We start from the raw sequence: 19,289 nt of genomic DNA, 5'->3' as shown, positions 1-19,289 counted from the left end.
GGCGAAAGACCCACAGACTTCAAGAAGAATATAATAATTCCAATCCCAAAGAAAGCAGGTGTTGACAGATGTGAAAATTACCGAACTTTCAGTTTAATAAGTCACAGCTGCAAAATACTAACGCGAATTCTTTACAGACGAATGGAAAAACTGGTAGAAGCGGACCTCGGGGAAGATCAGTTTGGATTCCGTAGAAATGTTGGAACACGTAAGGCAATACTAACCTTACGACTTATCTTAGAAGAAAGATTAAGAAAAGGCAAACCTACGTTTCTAGCATTTGTAGACTTAGAGAAAGCTTTTGACAATGTTGACTGGAATACTCTCTTTCAAATTCTGAAGGAGGCAGGGGTAAAATACAGGGAGCGAAAGGCTATTTACAATTTGTACAGAAACCAGATGGCAGTTATAAGAGTCGAGGGGCATGAAAGGGAAGCAGTGGTTGGGAAAGGAGTGAGACACGGTTGTAGCCTCTCCCCGATGTTATTCAATCTGTATATTGAGCAAGCAGTAAAGGAAACAAAAGAAAAATTCGGAGTAGGTATTAAAATCCATGGAGAAGAAATAAAAACTTTAAGATTCGCCGATGACATTGTAATTCTGTCAGAGACAGCAAAGGACTTGGAAGAGCAGTTGAACGGAATGGACAGTGTCTTGAAAGGAGGATATAAGATGAACACCAACAAAAGCAAAACGAGGATAATGGAATGTAGTCAAATTAAATCGGGTGATGCTGAGGGGATTAGATTAGGAAATGAGACACTTAAAGTAGTAAAGGAGTTTTGCTATTTAGGGAGTAAAATAACTGATGATGGTCGAAGTAGAGAGGATATAAAATGTAGACAGGCAATGGCAAGGAAATCGTTTCTGAAGAAGAGAAATTTGTTAACATCGAGTATAGATTTAAGTGTCAGGAAGTCGTTTCTGAAAGTATTTGTATGGAGTGTAGCCATGTATGGAAGTGAAACATAGACGATAACCAGTTTGGACAAGAAGAGGATAGAAGCTTTCGAAATGTGGTGCTACAGAAGAATGCTGAAGATAAGGTGGGTAGATCACGTAACTAATGAGGAGGTATTGAATAGGATTGGGGAGAAGAGAAGTTTGTGGCACAACTTGGCTAGAAGAAGGGATCGGTTAGTAGGACATGTTTTGAGGCATCAAGGGATCACAAATTTATCATTGGAGGGCAGCGTGGAGGGTAAAAATCGTAGAGGGAGACCAAGAGATGACTACACTAAGCAGATTCAGAAGGATGTAGGTTGCAGTAGGTACTGGGAGATGAAGAAGCTTGCACAGGATAGAGTAGCATGGGGAGCTGCATCAAACCAGTCTCAGGACTGAAGACCACAACAACAACAACTAAACTCTGTCCGAGGTTTTTTGCATTTGACATTTCTTCCACGATTTAAAAATAAAGAGAATACTAGGTAACATGGAAGGTAACTCCAATCAGTTTCAATGCGTCTAAATTTACGCATATGAAAGATCGATTGAATCTAGGAAAGCAATAAAGTAATACAGACTTAATTTGCTTCAGATTGTGGCAGCAGAGCTCGCGCAGATGACAAGTGTCCTCCAGACTATAATAATATTTCATAAACAATGTATCTTTCGTAGCTGAAAGCCAACAATGATTGGAGCTAACAGCCGGAGAGTTAACAGAAAGGCACTGAAAATGGCACGAACTCAATCCAGCCCTGTCGTTGATAATTGCACGGGAAAGTCATGTGGATGACGAGTGTCATCCGCGCGAGCAACGGAGGGTTAGAAAATAAGGATAAGATTTGGAACGAGTGTATGAAAGGAACTGGCAGATCAAAAGAAAGGCGAAGAAGCCCGGAAATGAAGAAATTAACGAAATAGTGTGGGAATGGTTTGTATGTGGGCGGACAAACAACTCACCTTTATCTTGACCCATGTTTGCAGAGTGAGGCTCAGAAAGTCGCTAAAGAGCGTGGAATTACGGAGTTCAAGGCATTCACAGGATGGGTCTACAGTTTCAAAGCTAGGCACAACATTGTGTGGGATGAAGTGTGTGGGGAAGCTAAAGATGTACAGGAAAGTGTTGCAACAGAATGGAAGACAGTACTGTCCAACTTAATTGTGAATTATGACCCGAAAGACGTGTTCAGTGAAGATGAAAGTGGACTATTTTATCGCGGGCTGCCTTCAAAATCGCTAGCAATTCGAGGTGAAAAGTGCACCGGTGGAAAAATGTCCAAGGAAAGACTCACTGTAGTGCTGTGTGGAAACATGTTAGGCGAAATGGAGAAGCCACTGGTGATTGTAAGGGCGGCAAACCCGCTTTGTTTTAAACCATAGACGTCAGTAAGCTTCCAGTCACATGGCGAAGCAATAAAAAGGGGCGGATGGTGAGTAGTCTTATGGAAGAAAGGCTGGGCGCTTTCAATGCCAAAATGAAAAAAGGAAATCGCCTAGTTCTCCTTTTCCTAGACAATGCAACCTGATATCCGAAAGTAACGTTATCAAACGTGAAATTGGCTTGGTTCTATCCAGGTTCAACCAGCCTCACACAACCCGTGGACTAGGGGGTTATTTACACATTCAAGTGTCATTATAGGCGATTACTGATGCAGTCTCTTACTCTTAGTGTTGAAGAAGCCGAAAGTGCGTTTGCTCTTACACGGTCAGTTTCTGTCGCAGATGCAGTAAATTGGATTGGCTTGGCAGTAAAGGAAATAAAACCCGAAACTGTCACCAAGCGCTTCAACAAAGCGGGGTTTGGGGGCCAAGAAGAAGACGCTTCTGTGGCCGTCGAAGTTCAAGAAAATGCAGCAGCAGTTGCTGAATTAACGAAAATTCGAAATATTTCATATAGTGCAGATGAGTACATTCGAAGTGATGACTTTCAATCAGTTCACTCCACTTTCACTTCAGCAACAGATTTAATAGAAATCTGTATCACAGAGGATGACGAATAAGAAACAAAGGAAGAAGAAGAGGATCAAAATGATGTCACTAGAAAAATTAATACGCCTGTAGAAGCCATTGCATGCATAAACGATGTTGTGCAATTTGCAGCACACATAAATTCTCCAAACTTGGAACCATTTCCTTCCTTGACATGAGGCAAAAAAAAAGTGAAATGTAAAGAATATGAACATGGGAATAGTATGCATGTACATACAATAATAAACGAATTTTAAGCTCGAAGAAAAATATAGAAATGTCGTGTTAGTCATCAATTTGTGTAGTAGTCCAGTGTTCCATTGTTCAATATGCAGTAAATGAACATCTACTGTACTGAAGTGAAGGTACATTTAAAAAATTTTACCGTACTTTTGTGCGTGATTCCTGGCAAACTTTACTTAGCCCAGTAGGTTTTGTGTAATCCGGAAACTTATACAATCTGGAAAATTATTTTAGTCCCAGGCGATTCCGTTCTGAGCAAGTTTTACTGTACCAATTTTCGTAGATCTAGATTCAAAATTGCTGTAATAGCGACGTATTTTTAAAAATCCTTTCATCCCCTATTACATTCCCTTACGGGTGGAATTTCGAAAAATCCCTTCTTTAACGACGCGTACACTATAGGATCAACACCTACTGCAAATTGCTCGTGTCTGTCCTTAGTGGTTTGGGCTGGGCGGCAATGTCAGTGAACGAGTCAGTCAGTCGGGACATTGTCTTTTATATATAGAGATTGTGGAGCTGGCGTGATACAAATCACATAGTCCACATACCTAGTACAACACTACATAATTTGCCAAAGGCTCAAATTTAAAGAATTCTGTTTCAGATCTCTCCATATAGATTTCTGACAACAGTGAAGACAGTAGGAATCCATTGTTAGACCATCTGTTTGACAGGTTGCATATGTTTTGAAAAATAGAGCAGTTCTGCTGTAAAAGCAGGTTTACAGCATCTATAATGTTTACTTGCTCATTCGGATTAATGTGTTGTGTAGTTGGGCGTTGTGCTACTCTATCAATGTACTCACCCCTTTACAGGGTACATCAAATGAAAATAGTTTTAACCGAAATGTTAAGCTGCTCTAACCATTGTCCCAGCTATCTTTAATACTGAATGTGACTTTGAAATTAAATTAAAAAAAAAAAAAGAATTTCTTGTTATCTTATTAGCATTTGGTGCTATAAGATGCACTGAGGCATGAACGGCTGCAGCTATTGGACGGCCTGGAAAGATGTCTTAATGGTGGTATATGTCTTTTAACTGACAGTGTTGTATGAGGGTTCGGTAATAACGGGAGGCGCACGAAAAACCGGCCCCGGGTGCATACTGCTCGTCAATTACCAACGAATTGTCGCCCACCATGAGCAGATACAATAACAAATACATAAACATGTAATAATTAGATAATGAAGAAATAACAAATAAACTAAAGCAAAGGTCTGAAATTTATTGAATTGATGATAATTGGCGGGCGACAATTAGCAGTCTAATACTCGGGGCCGCTTTTCCGTGCGCCACGCTGTATCAGAGCCTTTCTATTTTGGAGAAAATATTGGTACACTTGACCGATAGTCCTTTTGCTTAATCAGACATCGCTGTGGTCCTTTTCTCTAGTTCTAGAATTTTATGAATTTAAAAAAGTCTTATACTTTCATCATGTACACTGTTTGATCCAATAACATCAGTGTTCCCTCATCGTCTCTCTCTCTGTATGTGGCTTCGTAAGCTGATTGGTCAGATACAACACGGCGCCTTGAAAGTTCAGCATTCTTCACGCAGAAGCGGAGATTAATGCGGTACTTTAGCTCAAAATGTTTAACATTTCCTGTGTTTCACTGAGCTTACAAGATACACAGGAAGTCTAAAGTATTGCGGTAATGGAAATACAGCAATAACGAGATTAAAAAATTATTTCAATGCATCGCAAAAACGGTCTCGGTGGTGGGTTCAAATGGCTCTGAGCACTATGGGACTTAACTACCCTCCAAGCAAATCACTCTACGTGTGGTTGAGAATAGAGCGAACGAGTCAGTTTTAATCGTCAAATACGTGCACGTAACAAAGAAAAGCATTTGCTTTTTCAAGTTACTGTAAGTAGTTTTTTAACAAGACGTAAGCAATATGCTCACACAGTCGTTAAATTCTGTTTTTGATTGCAATTAAACATGTAGTGCCGAGCTTAAAATTTTTAGTTTAATTCAGTTCCGTTATTTAAGTGGAAATTCCCACACTACGAAGTACTCAACTGCCCGGCGACTAATGAGCGTGCAGCAGTGCGTGCGCTTGCGACGTTCCGCACGAGGACAACACACGAACGCTGCCGACCTTTTCCGAACTTACTGCTGTATTGCACGGAGCAGCCAATCATGCGCCAGTTCGTTGCTGACCGTCGTGGAGTTCGGATAGCGCGGCATGTGAAAAGGCAGGGAAGACGCGAAACTTGTGGCTCTAAGATAAGACTTGAAAATGAAGTGACATCGGACATTTAGGTGATTACGATCGCTCTATCACAGTGTCGTAGTGCATTTTTAGAAGTTCTTACTGATATTAAAAAAACTAATGTACAGTAAAAACACGTTTTTACGCGGGTTGATTTTAAAATGTGATAAACAGTGTACACAAGTCTAAATTTTCCCCCTTTTGTGGCTTCGATAAAACTGAATACTTTCTGTACTTGTTTCAGCCCGTGCCCCCAGAGGAGATTTCCAGTAACAGCCATGTGCTTCTCGTTGTAAACGTGTTGCAAATCGGAGAAAAACCTGTGGAACAAAACTGCTACGTGTGGTGACTGGTGTACGGATTAGCGTGTTTGAGTTTCATAGGGAACAAGTGTTATGCTGAACTAGTGACAATGGAATTTATACAGATTAAAGACATAAGGCCAGGTATGAAAAATTTAAACGTTGTGTTTATTGTCCTCGAAGTTGGTCATACTACCGTCACAAAGGAGAATCGTGAAGTGCGAACATTCAAAGTTGCGGATGCCACTGCCTGTGTTAACGTATCCGTGTGGGATGAGCCTGGACAGCTGATCGCTGCTGGAGACATTATTCGACTGATAAAAGGTTATGCCTCGGTGTGGCGTAATTGTTTAACCCTGTACTCAGGAAAGAATGGGGAGGTGCAGAAAATAGGTGAGTTTTGTATGGTGTTTAATGAACAGCTAAATATGAGCGAACCAAATCCAGCATTGACCTCACAGCTGGTAAATCAAAATTCTGCATCTCAGAATAACAACATGAACAACTCGAATAGTGCAAACAGCAGTAATGGCGGGTTAATAAACAGGCATTCTGCATCTGCTCAGGCACAACCTACACCTCAGATGAACTCAGTGGCCCCTGCTAAAAGCACCTCATCCAGTTCAAGGTTTTCAAACGAGCAGACTAGCAATAACAAATCTCAGGGCAAGGGCAATCAGAGAGGGAAGGGGAGCCACAGAAACGGTTCTCGAGGGGAAAGAAGATAATACAGACCACAGAATTCCTGGACCTTTGCCTGACAATAGACTGACAAACCATTTGTAACTGTGAAATCATTAACATGAATTGTAAATTGCCTTCAGTGTACAGGTAGATGATAAATGCATCTACTACTGTAGTAATAATTTCGCAAATTAATTGTACATTAATCGAAAAAAATTCAATATATTTAGCTAAACGAAACTTTTACGTTCACAACCATTTCATTTTGTTTCCCCTGTCCTTTTATTTACCTACGTCACCTTCAACATGTAAACTCGTAATTAAATGTAGCTCTTTATGTTGTGTGTGTCACATACGTATCATGTTCCTGACGAATAGCTTGAAAGGCACATTGCAATTTACGCAGTTTTCCGCCATGTTGATAGCAGGATGAAGAACCACTTGTTTGCCATCAAAAACTTTCACGATTATTAATACTTAAAACTTGAGATACGCGAAATATTTTACTAGCAGTGAAAGGTTTCTATTATAGAGCATTGTGCTTTTAATCGACGTTGTACCGTGCGCAACACGTCCCACGCTCCACATACGACCGCCATAGTGCTGTACCGATGATGAGAATTCTTAAATAAGAAAGAGGATACAGATGTGAAACAGTTACCAGAAAAATATTTACTTTATATTTTTTAAACATTTTCAGAAGCTCAGTTGGTCGATACTCGTGTAAAAGAAGTCATTAATTTGTTTGTACTACTTCCGGTTAACAGTATGGCTGTCAGTGTGTTGTGACGTACGCGATAATGCTTGCAGAAAGCAAGGTGATAGATAGGCGGACCTGTCCGCAAAGACATGCTTGGTTCGTATGTTTTATTTGCAGCGAGGTGATTTCTGTATTGCAAGATTTATTTTAGGAGAAGGTTTTTTTAAAGCGTCGTTAAATCACTTTCTATCTGTCACGCTGTCTTAAGAGCATGAAAATTAGGCTGTTTACGAAAGTTGGTTATGCCCAAGTTGGCTGTTGAAGCTGTATGAGAGAATAACCAGGAAATGATGATGTTTAACGTGTACGAGGGACATAGTGCAAAGTTTTTTAATGCTGGTTGCTGCTGGGTTGCCTGTAAAACACTGTTACTTATTTCTGTGTATTTCGCATTTTCCATTGGGCTAACGTTTTATCAGCGATCTATTTTACAGGTAAAGATGTTAAGCATTTCCTGTAGGTTTTGTTACTATCTCATTTAAAGTTTGTTGGATCATTTGAGCAGGTAGTAACGATCGCTATTCATAAGATTTATAGTAATAGTTCCGTTTACTTAAACAAGTGTCAGATTGCTCCAGCGATGTCATATGTTTGCCGAATATTATTTACCAGATGACACCAAGTATAATGACACACATTTATTTGTTAAAATGTGATATTTCCTCATAGCTTTTGTTAAAAGGGACCATGTGTGAAACTGTCACACCATCTTGGAGAAAATGTGGAAGTAACATTTTCAGAACTGCGTGATTGAAAAATAATTCTGTGGAATTTTCATACGCTTATGTATTGTTAGTACAAATGTTTGACTATTTTGTAATAACTGAACCATTGTACATTAAGAAATGACTTGTGATTATAGTATTAATAAAGCTATTTTTATGCCATCTTGTGATTCAGATAAAAACTTTGTCAATTACACTTCATTCATAAATGAATGCACCTGGATCTTTAGTTTTGCTTCAGCCCTCTTTCCATGTCCTCCATATTAAAGAAAATGTCTGTAAAAAAGATCTATCATCTTGAAATGTGCTATTGGACCTGAAATTAGTGCTGTTGTAACACAAGACTTTTTACACAAATAAATAGTCATAGGTGGGAGTGATGCCTTTTAGTTACTAGAATAACAAGATTTTCTTTTATTGGTGCTATAAGCTTGGTGATAATGAGTTACAATTTAATGGCTTTTGGAGAAAAGGTGGGAGGCTTAAGATATGTTTCAGTTGTTTATCATGGCATATTTTTTTGTGATCGTGCATTTTCGCGGGTCTGCTAATTTTAAATTTTTGAAAGGTGGAACTCTGTGTGTGTGTGTGTGTGTGTGTGTGTGTGTGTGTGTGTGTTGTACTCATGTGGGACGGTTGCTTTGTTATCAGTAGGTTTTGAAAGGTGGGGACTAGTGTAGCAGGGGATACAACCCGTCGGCTTTGGACAATGACGTCACAAGTGGCCAATCGAGAAGTGATTCTTCTTAGTGTTGTAGCTTCCTTCAGTGGCTGATAAGTGTTTTTTGGCTTTTTTTAAAAAAAATCTCACGAGATAGAATAAACAGATCCACTTTACTAAGCAATCAGTAAAAAAACGAAACTGAAACATAACAGCAAAAGCGAAAATGGTAAACTGCTCTCTGGCGACTTGTGACGTCATTGTCCAAAGCCGACGGGTTGTATCCCCTGCTGCACTAGACCCGAAAGGTGGAACTGTGTGTGTGTGTGTGTGTGTGTGTGTGTGTGTGTGTGTTTTTGTACTCACATGGGACATGTGGGAGGATTGCTTTGTTATCAGTAGGCATAATGTTAGATCTTCTTTAATGAATTCTTGCTTGGATTACTTGAATTGGCTGAAAAATTACTCCAGAGGTCAGCAGCCATGTTTATAACCTTTTACTATGTGAGCTATGCACTTACCCTCTCCATCAAAGCAATTCTGTACGGCAGGAAATCTAAGACAGATTGTTAATGAGTTTAATGACACATGTATTTGCACCTTCCCTGATGTTATACTGTCGTTGGTCTGTGGTAAGTTTTACAGGCAGAATAGTTGCAACTTCTTGTTCCAAAAAAGTCTGTTATTGTATCTTTAAGATGCTTAAATCCATCAGAAGCACCAGAGCCTGTTGCCTTGCCTAACAGATTCAAGAAGACTTTGATGTGATAACTTACCTTTAGAAGCTGAAAATGTTTAATACTACCAATAGAGACACGTAAGTGACGACATCGTCCTAGCTCTTGGAACTGTTAACTTCTTTCTCGGGGAGAGGAGAGGGGTAGAATGGGAAGATGGTCACCGATACCCCAGGATGAGAAGGACCCACCTATAGTCAAAGCAAAGCTAGGATATTGTCATCACTTTTACTTAAGTGTGTGTGTGTGTGTGTGTGTGTGTGTGTGTGTGTGCATGCATGCCAGCATTAGTAAACAATTCACCATCTGAAGGTAGATATTGGCTTGCAATTCTGCATCTTTTTCATTAGTTTTCTCGACAAATTTCCTTTTACGCAGATATTGTGGCTAACATTATTTTCACAGATTCTGATTTTATGAAGATGAGTTCTTCAGAAACAAACAGAATATTTGGACACACTAACTGTGGCTATTGCTGGAAATGTGACTGATTTACACTCAAAAAATTTGAAGGAAAAACACCTGCTGTGTCACAAGACATTAAGCATTGCAGGCCCTGAAGATCCATCTTGTTTTCAGATGATTGGCAAATAATTTCATCATTCCTTGTGCTTCAGTTCCCAGTGGTCCTCTTATACAAATAATTTAGTTAGGTGGTGAAACAGTTCTGACGAAAATGAAAATTTATACAAAAAGTTACTGCTTCATACTCATTTGTACAGGCTTGATGCATGGATGATTTACCTTCTATAAAGGCATATTTTGCTCTGTGGGTGTATGGGGTTGAAAGCATTGCACTTTATAATGAAAGAAAAAGCTTTACTGGAGGCAGGTGTTTTTTCTTTGTATTTTATGAAATTTTGATAACTTCAATCAACTCATAAGAATCTTCCACAACAGCTAGAATGTAATCAATATGAGTCACTGTGTTCTTTGGGAAAACTAAGTGCATCATGTTTTCTTTGAAGCTGCCCTACTTAGGAATGCTTCAATGTTGTCCACACATTGTAAAGTCAATTATTTCTACTTTTCATGGTTAGTGTGAAACTTGTTTATATTGTACTCTCAGCTGAGGTGATGGTATCCAGAGTGAAACAGCTGTGAACCAAAAACATCACGTCTTAACAGGTCTTTCATCTGGGACCAACAGGAACTGGAGAAAGGGGAGTGCTGGCAAAGGCTACAGTTTGGAGGACAAATCTTGCAGAAAAACTGGCTCGTTGAAGGCAGTGCACAAGCCAGAGATGAATGAAGATTAGTGTTCTGAATATTATCGATTCAGGTAGCTAAGACTGTTCTATGAAACAAGATTGTTTACTGTTATTTTGGAAAGGAAAGCAGGTAGATAAAAGTAGAGCAAAAATAGGGAAGAAGGACAAATGAAGCATGATGGAAATATGCATTATTGTGATAATTTCTGAGTTTATTTACTGTGTTTACTGACTTTCCCGTGATCCCACAACACAACTCTTTGTTAGGCTTCATCTGGTTGTGGCTGTCATTGCCTGGTGGCCAAAGTTATCTTCTTTTGATCATCATTCAACAGTTTCTCATTTCTTCTTCTTGTTTCATGTGTGCTGGAAAAGTAACTGATTTAAAATGATTACTTTACCACTAAAAGTATCATATTTGATTGATTACATCCATATGGACTTCAGCAGTCTGAGCAACTATTTTTGAGATTGTTGCTATCACCCAGTCACTTAAGCCCCCTGCAATTGAGCAGCTGTACCTTTTTTTTTTCCATCGCTTAATGTTCTGTAATTTGAACATCTGTCCATAGAATTGGTGGTTTAATTTAACAGTGTGGTATGATTACGGAGTTTGTTGTCTCAGAAACATGAAAGTTGCGAACAGATTACTTTCTTGTTGCACCAGAATCCCGGACATTCTTCATGAAGCACTACATAAATTAAGGGTACATTTTCAGTTACATGAATGTAATCAGTTCAGTGTAAAGTATATTTTAATGATTCTCATTTTGATTACTACAAGAACACTCACTGATAAGGAAATGCTACCTGTGGTAGTACTACAATAAATACTGACATGCATACCTTTAGAAAACAATAACATCAAATGCGTATTGAACTGTTGGCATATAATCTATAACTGTATGATTGTTTTGTCTTGAGATGCACACGTTAAACAGGTGGCTAACGCATTATCATGACTAATGCATCACATAGAAATGGCAACAATGACAGCTTCATTGTTTTGCTGGCATCATCTTAATGCCAATTATCACAACCAGTTATGTAACTGTAGTGCCACATTTTTATGCTGTAAAGCCATTAAAACGTAGGTTTAATGCAATTTTGGAGCATTCAACATTGATAACACACAAACAAGTTTATAATTATCATTCTTGGGTGACAATATTTCATGCATGGTATGGAACTATTTCAGGTAACAAATTATCAGAAGGAAGTGCACATGAAGAGTTATTCATTTCTGACATAACTGTCGATGTGCTTGTCATAGGATTCATCCATTAGCCGCTTTATGCTCCAGTATAGAGCACAAAGCATAATTCTTTCTCCTGAAAAAAAAAAAGAAGGAAAGAAAGGTTGGATGGTAAAGAAATGACTTCCACATTTTTAAAAATTTGTATCACTGTAAACTGCAAACCTATTGCACCCAATAAGTTTATTAAATAATTGCCTTTCATACAAGAAGTCTAGACAAAGGTATATTCATCTGACTGCTCTCAGAAATAACCTTAAATACAAGAAACTTCATAATTAGTCAGTGGGCTAAACACAAAAAGGAGTAAAAGTGTGGATTGTTGCAGATTAAACTAAGTATTCTAATGTGCACAGAATCAAAGTCTGATAAGCAAATAAAAGTTTAGTCAGAGCTGTACATTTTCTTGTAGTGTAATATTTATCTGTGGCTGTCTCTTCAGTATTTAACTTAAGGTGAAATATTATTTGTAGATTTTAAATAAACATGTCTTCAAGGAAGACTAACCCCACCACCAGGCACATACATTTTTTCATCCACTTCAAAAGTTTTTCAAACAGTTTTTATGTGGAATAAAACAAATGAAACTTTGCAGGAAAGGAAAAGGTAAAAAAGTTCCAACAGTTGAAAATAATTTGGCAATTTCAAGCAATTTTACTTGCTGTTTCAAGTTACTACATAAAATATTTTAGATATATGTCGCATGTGGAATGGATAGAACTAGGTATTTACTTTGAATTACATTGCCACAACTTGCTTTGGTTATTACATTAGGTAGTATCAGGGATTATATCTCCCTCATCCAATTTATTTCCTGTAAACCTATGGCTCATTCACACCCACCCACCCTGGTCAGATTTTCACATGTGGTTTCCTGTGTAAACTCAGGCACAAAGTGAAATTTGTAGACTGAACAAGATTTGCAATCTCTGGAAATCATATGACATGAATTTTACTTTTGTTTAGATGTGCAATAGCAATGTGAGAAGAAAAAGTAATTATAGAATTTTGTAATATCCTAAGTAGTTTTTCATTATGTCATGGAACATTTACTGATGGCAGAGGTACATACCTGCTCAGTAGTGTAGCATTCCTCTTCACCATTTGTAGGCTGCTCAGAAGAGGCCATACCAAACTACTTCACAAAAACTGAATTTTAGCACCAAAGTTATGTGGCATTTTGTACAAACATTGTGATTTTTCTCTAGCTTTGCACACTGTATTAGATGACAGGCAATCTTGTGAGACCTTTACCTCAACAATTCCTGTCTGACACAAACTGTGACTCAGTTTTCCAAGAAATTTTTATGTTGAGAGTACTTTCTCTGCATTTCTTTGTACATTTTAAAGGAAGATAATGTGCTATTTTGATATGTTGTGTAAACACCCACATACTCTTGTGTAACTTCCTTTCTGTAAATAATAAAAATCAGTTACAAGTGCATCATGCATGTCTGTGATATGTGTGTTGAAAAGTTTGAAATTAGTCTTGTAATAGCTTTTTAAATGAGTTTGGTATGTAGTTGCTTGCATTTTAATATTCTTACTGCCAGATTTTTTTGCATACAGGCAATTCCTTAAGTAAAATTCAGGCTTTTGATATTTTTGCCGATCACTGTTCATGGGTGCACCAGAGAAACATTTTGTTTGAAGAATGCACCAAACTGCCACATGGCAGTAAAAGACTAAATTATGGAAAAGGACAGGACAATTGCTTTACTTTCCACTTATAAAAAATGTTTTTTACTGTGTGTTTTGCCATGTAGTATACCATAATCTGTGTTGTTTTGATTGCAGCAAAAATTAATTTTGACTTTATATTAAATAAAAATTATTGCAGGTGCTCAACTTTCCCCTGTCAGTGGTTGTAAGCCATCTGGTAATAAAATTCCTTTTGGCATGGATTTCACGGTATTTATGGCAGTGTTACACATCACGGCCAAGGATTACACTTAACTGGACTTTATATATAACAAAATTATGCCCTACTGGAGTTGCAAGTGGACTGGATATAGCATTTTCAAACTGGGGTCTGTCCCTAATTACTGTGTCTTTGTAAGTGTAGTTCTTAGCATGCACTATTACTGTATCGTATTTTTACTTTATGCAGTGGAACAAAACTTTCATGTATGTACACGAACACATTTTATTGATATTGAGATGTGTGGGAAAGGTTGATAATTGTTTGTAGGAAATATGGTGCACATGTCGAAACTTCTGTATTTTTAGACACACATTTACTCCAGAACACACTTTAAAAAATTAATTAGACTAAAGGAGGTTGTTATATTTCAGGTTGTGCCAACAGGCATAATCATTTTCATCTTTTCTTTTTCGTATGTTGACCTCTGCTATTAAGTTGTCGTAAAATTCATTCTTCATTCAGTTGGTGAGTACCTTGTTTGTTAACTGTTTAGATGTTTAATAGTACATTTTATCATTTTGACTTGGCTGTGGATTCGTGATGGGATGTTGTAAATAATTACTCAAGAAACACATGTGTTTCACAAAATGTTATTTTATTCTACATGTTGTTGGTTTTAGATTAAAAGCCCATTTTCTAGTCTTACTCCTTCAACTAATTTGTTAACATCTTCTGGTGTGCTATGAATCAACAATCTACAACTTCCATAGAAATTAAGAGGTATCTCTAAATACACCAAGCTCTTCTAATACACAACAAAGAAAAAAACAAACTTTTATGAGATGTTGGAGTACTGTCTAATATATTACATATTTACAGGGGGAATATAGACTTTCTCACAATACAACATTGATAATGGGATGCTATTTGCTACACAGCAGAGAGTAAAGGTTGTTTCAGTAATTCAGTGTAATGCCCACAATATTTAAGGCTGGAGTTTTGGGTAGGCATTATATAAGTGTGTGGTGGTAGGGGGGAGATCAACTTGGTTTCTCTTAGCCATTTTGGTAGTATCCAGAAGGGGTAATTAAGGAAAATGTGTTGGGCCATTCAGTAGCAGTTCTGTGTAGCTCTTCATCTATATCTGCATGACAACTGTGCAATTCACACTTAAATGCCTGACAGAGAGTTCATTGAATGACTTTTTTATTCTGTTCTGTTCCACACTCTAACAGTGCGCAGGGAAAACAAAACTTAAATCTCTCTGTGCAAGCTCTAATTTCACTTACTTTATTACAGTGATAATTTTTCATTTGGAGGAGAAAGTTGATGATTGAAATTTCGACATGCTTGTCCCTGTTTTGCAGTAATACAAAACAAACTGCCTTTCTTCAAACTTTTAAGATGTCCTCTGTCAATGCAGTCTGGCAAGGATCCAATACTGCACAGCATTACTCTAGCAGAGAATGGGCAAACAGTGTAGGCAGTCTCTTTAGCAGACTTGTTGCATCTTCCTAAGTGTTCTGCCTATGAAACACACCCTTTGGTTCGCCTTTCCCATGACATTATCCATGGGATTGTCCCAATTTAAGTTTATTGTAATTGTAATTCCTGGGTATTTAATTGAATTGGCAGCCTTTAGATTTGTGTGATTTATCGTGTAAACAAAATTTTAACAGATTTCTTTTGTTACTCATGTGGATGACATCACACTTTTCCCTAGTCAGAGTACATTGCCACTTTTTGCACCACACGGATATCGTGTGTATGTACTTTTGCAGTTGGTTTTGATATTCTGATCACATTGTTAGAAGGTATAAGACAGCATAATCTGCAAACAATCTAAGAGGGCTGCTTGGATTTTCTCCAAAATTGTTTATATAGATTAGGAACTAGGGCTATAGTACTTCATTGGGGAACACCAGATATCACTTCTGTTTTACTCATTGTCTTTCCATCAGTTGCTACAAACTGTGACTTTCGTGACAGGAAATGATTAATCTAGTCGCCCAACTTAGATGATACTCCATAGGCACACAATTTGATTAGAAACTACTTGTGAGGAACAGTTTCAAAAGCATTCTGGAAATCTAAAAATATGGAACCAGTTTGAGATCAATAGCACTCATTACTTCATGAGAATATATAGATAGTTGTGTTTCACAAGAGCGGTTTTTTCTGAAACTGTCTGACTATATGTAAACAGATCATTTTCTTTGAGGTAGTGGATAAGGTTCAAACATTGTGTTATGTCCCAGAATTCTACTGAAAATTAACATCAGAGATAGTGGTCTAAGCATTTGTGTGACCTGTTCAACTTTCCAGTCTTTAGGTACTGATCTTTCATCAGATGAGTGACTGCTAACTATGGAGCTATTATATCAGCATACTCTGAAAGGAACCTGACTGGTATACGCTCTGGACAGGAGGCCGTACCTCTCATTATCATCACTATGGCACATTGAAGGTATTAATTGTCATTTGCTACAGATGCCCTTTACATGCAGCTGGAATCTCTTTGGATTTTCTGTCTGATTTCTAAACAGAGTTTCATTGTAGAAACTATTAAAAGCACATCACATTTAAATCTGTACTAAATTTCCAGCTACCTTAAAACTTTGCCAGTCTTTGGGATTTTGAATTTTTTTTTTTTAATTTGGCATGCTGCTTTTGTTGCTTCTGTAACAATGTTCTGACCTATTTTGTGTACCACAGTAAATCAGTTCCATCTCTTAGTAATTGATTTGGTATAAAACTCACAATTGCTGTTGATAGTATTTCTTTGAATTCACTCCACATCTGGTCTGTGCTTACATAGTCAGTTCATAAGGAATGGAGACTGTCTCTTAGGAAGGCATCAGTTGCATTTTTATATAATTTTTGAAATATATATATTTTGCATTTATTTTTGGTGGGTTTGGATGTTCTGGTATGCAGCGTCGCTACAATGAACTTCTAGTCACTAATTTCTGTACGCATCATGATGCTCCCTATTTGCACAGGATAATTTTTTGCAAAGAAGTCAGGTGTGTTTTTGCAACCATTTACACTTTGAGTGGACTCCTGGACTAATTGCTAAAAATAATTGTCAGAGAAAGCATTTAGTACAATTTCAGACATTTTATGCTTACCACCAGCATATTCGTGTAGTATGTAAAGAAATATGAATGTTTTAGTTGGACCACTTTTTTCGCTTTGTGATAGACGGCACTGTAATAGTCACAAACATATGGCCCACAATTTTAGATGAACGGTTGGTAACAGGTAGGTTTTTAAAATTAAAATACAGAACATAGGTACGTTTGAACATTTTATTTCAGTTGTTCCAATGTGATACATGTACCTTTGTGAACGTATCATTTCTGAGAATGCATGCTGTTGCAACGTGATTACCTGTAAATGCCACATTAATGCAATGAAGCCTCAAAGTGATGTCTGTCAACTTCAGTGAATTTGGCAATACGTGTAACGACATTCCTCTCAACAGCGAGTAGTTTGCCTTCCGTAATGTTCGCACATGCATTGACAATGCGCTGACGCATGTTGTCAGGCGCTTTCGGTGGATCACTATAGCAAATATCCTTCAACTTTCCCCACAGAAAGAAATCCGGGGACGTCAGATCCGGTGAACGTGCGGGCCATGGTATGGTGCTTCGACGACCAATCCACCTGTCATGAAATATGCTATTCAATACCCCTTCAACCCCACGCGAGCTATGTTCCGGACATCCATCGTGTTACAGTGAAACATCTTGTAGTAACATTGGTAGAACATTACATAGGAAATCAGCATACATTGCAACATTTAGATTGCCATCAATAAAATGGGGGCCAATTATCCTTCCCCCCCTAATGCCACACCATACATTAACCCTCCAAGGTCTCTGATATTCCACTTGTCGCAGCCATCATATATTTTCCTTTGCCCAATAGTGCATATTATGCCAGTTTACGTTACTGCTGTTGGTGAATGACGCTTTCGCGCTAAATAGAACGTGTGCAAAAAATCTGTCATCATCCCGTAATTTCTCTTGTGCCTAGTGGCAGAACTGTACATGACGTTCATAGTCGTCACCATGCAATTCCTGGTGCATAGAAATATGGTACAGGTGCAATCGATGTTGGTGTAGCATTCTCAACACCAATGTTTTTGAGATTCCCAATTTGTCTGCTACTGATGTGCGGATTAGCCGCGACAGCTAAAACACCTACTTGGGCAGCATCATTTGTTGCTGGTTGTGGTTGATGTTTCTCATGTGGCTGAACACTTCCTGTTTCCTTAAATAATGTAACTATCTGGCGAACGGTTCGGACACGTGGATGATGTCGTCCAGGATACCGAGCAGCATACATAGCACATGCCCGTTGGGCATTTTGATCACAATAGCCATACATCAACATTATATCGACCTTTTCCGCAATTGGTAAACGGTCAATTTTAACATGGATAATGTATCATGAAGCAAATACTGTCCGCACTGGCGGAATGTTACGTGGTATCATATACTTAAATGTTTGTGACTAATACAGCGCCATCTATCACAAAGCGAAAAAAGTGATCCAACTAAAATATTCATATTTCTTTACGTACTACACGAATACGTAATAAAAAATGGGGGTTCCTATTTTAAAAAACGCAGTTGATATCCGTTTGGCCTATGGCAGCGCCATCTGATAGGCCAATCATAGTGCCATCTGATTTCCCCCTTCAAGCTAGACGAGTTTTCGTTCTTTGTAGTTTTTTCGTTTGATGCTTATTTCGTGAGATAGTAACTATATCATCTGAGTACAAAAATGAACCAATTATTAATTTATTCCTATTGTCAAGTATAACTTCTACCAATAGTAATTCATAGGAAGTACTTACTTCAAATCTCACTTCAAGATAAACTACTTCTAAGAGCAACAGAAACGCTACCACCAACTGTATTTAATCTATCCTTTCTGAACACCATTAAGTCATTTGGAAAAATTTTGGCTTAGCTTATCTCTGGCTTTAGCCAGCTGTCCGCACCGATAGAGAGATTAGAGCCCACACACAGGCATACCGACAATCCTTCTTTCCACGAACAATACGAGACTGGAATAGAAGGGAGAACCGATAGAGGTACTCAAGGTACCCTCCGCCACACACCGTCAGGTGGCTTGCGGAGTATGGATGTAGATGTAGATGTAGATAATGATTTGAGCTTCAGTGTTTTAGTGACTTTAGCTTTGGTTCTTTTGCAACACAGCTGTGGCATTTTACAACTATAATATCATACATGTTTACTAGACATTGTTTTTTCTTGTTTTGGTCCATACTATCTCCAAAATAAGAACAGCAAAGAGCTTGCAGTAGAAGAGATGTTTTACAATATTGAAGAAGACATGCACTCTAGAACCAGTGTTTAGTAGACTATATTTCTTGTTTTGGTGTAAGGTCCTGTCCACTAAGTCTGTAAACGGAATTTATTTACATATTGTACAACTGCACAATACATGAGGTGTTGAGGAACCTATCTTCAAAGTCTATAAAGGGGATTTAGTTATACCTGTATAATTTGTGTTGAACACATTATCTGTAAATACTGTGAAAATTATCAAAACAGATGTAGGCCGTTGTGTAGTGGATTTTCATTCATTCACTCATTGCTCATGACTGGCTGATAATTTTCAGCAGAGAGTATTTTATAGACAGACAGACTGACTGACTGAGAAACATATTACATCTG

At 38.0% G+C, this 19,289-nt stretch overlaps 2 protein-coding genes across 2 annotated transcripts in view; both read left to right on the top strand.

The window, feature by feature from the left end:
• Positions 1-5,316: 5,316 nt before the first annotated feature.
• LOC124612420 (SOSS complex subunit B homolog) lies at positions 5,317-6,602 on the top strand. Its single transcript, XM_047140625.1, has 2 exons — positions 5,317-5,426; positions 5,621-6,602. The coding sequence occupies exon 2, from the start codon at positions 5,789-5,791 to the stop codon at positions 6,404-6,406; it is 618 nt and encodes a 205-aa protein (XP_046996581.1). The 5' UTR covers positions 5,317-5,426; positions 5,621-5,788; the 3' UTR covers positions 6,407-6,602.
• Positions 6,603-6,757: 155 nt separating this feature from the next.
• The window catches only part of LOC124612419 (solute carrier family 35 member C2), an 86,957-nt gene continuing 74,425 nt past the window's right edge, over positions 6,758-19,289 (top strand). The window contains exons 1-2 of the mRNA XM_047140624.1: positions 6,758-7,556; positions 13,552-13,766. Of these exons, the coding sequence (XP_046996580.1) occupies positions 7,410-7,556; positions 13,552-13,766 (362 nt within the window). The 5' untranslated portion in view covers positions 6,758-7,409. The remainder of the gene's footprint in view (positions 7,557-13,551; positions 13,767-19,289) is intronic.

Source organism: Schistocerca americana, chromosome 4 (genome assembly GCF_021461395.2).
Source record: "Schistocerca americana isolate TAMUIC-IGC-003095 chromosome 4, iqSchAmer2.1, whole genome shotgun sequence".
Lineage (NCBI taxonomy): Eukaryota > Metazoa > Arthropoda > Insecta > Orthoptera > Acrididae > Schistocerca > Schistocerca americana.
This window is presented reverse-complemented; position numbering and strand designations above follow the sequence as displayed.

What these genes read in the sequence shown, in the direction of transcription:
- LOC124612420 (XM_047140625.1), top strand. Translation starts at nt 5,789, where the DNA reads ATGGAATTTATACAGATTAAAGACATAAGGCCAGGTATGAAAAATTTA.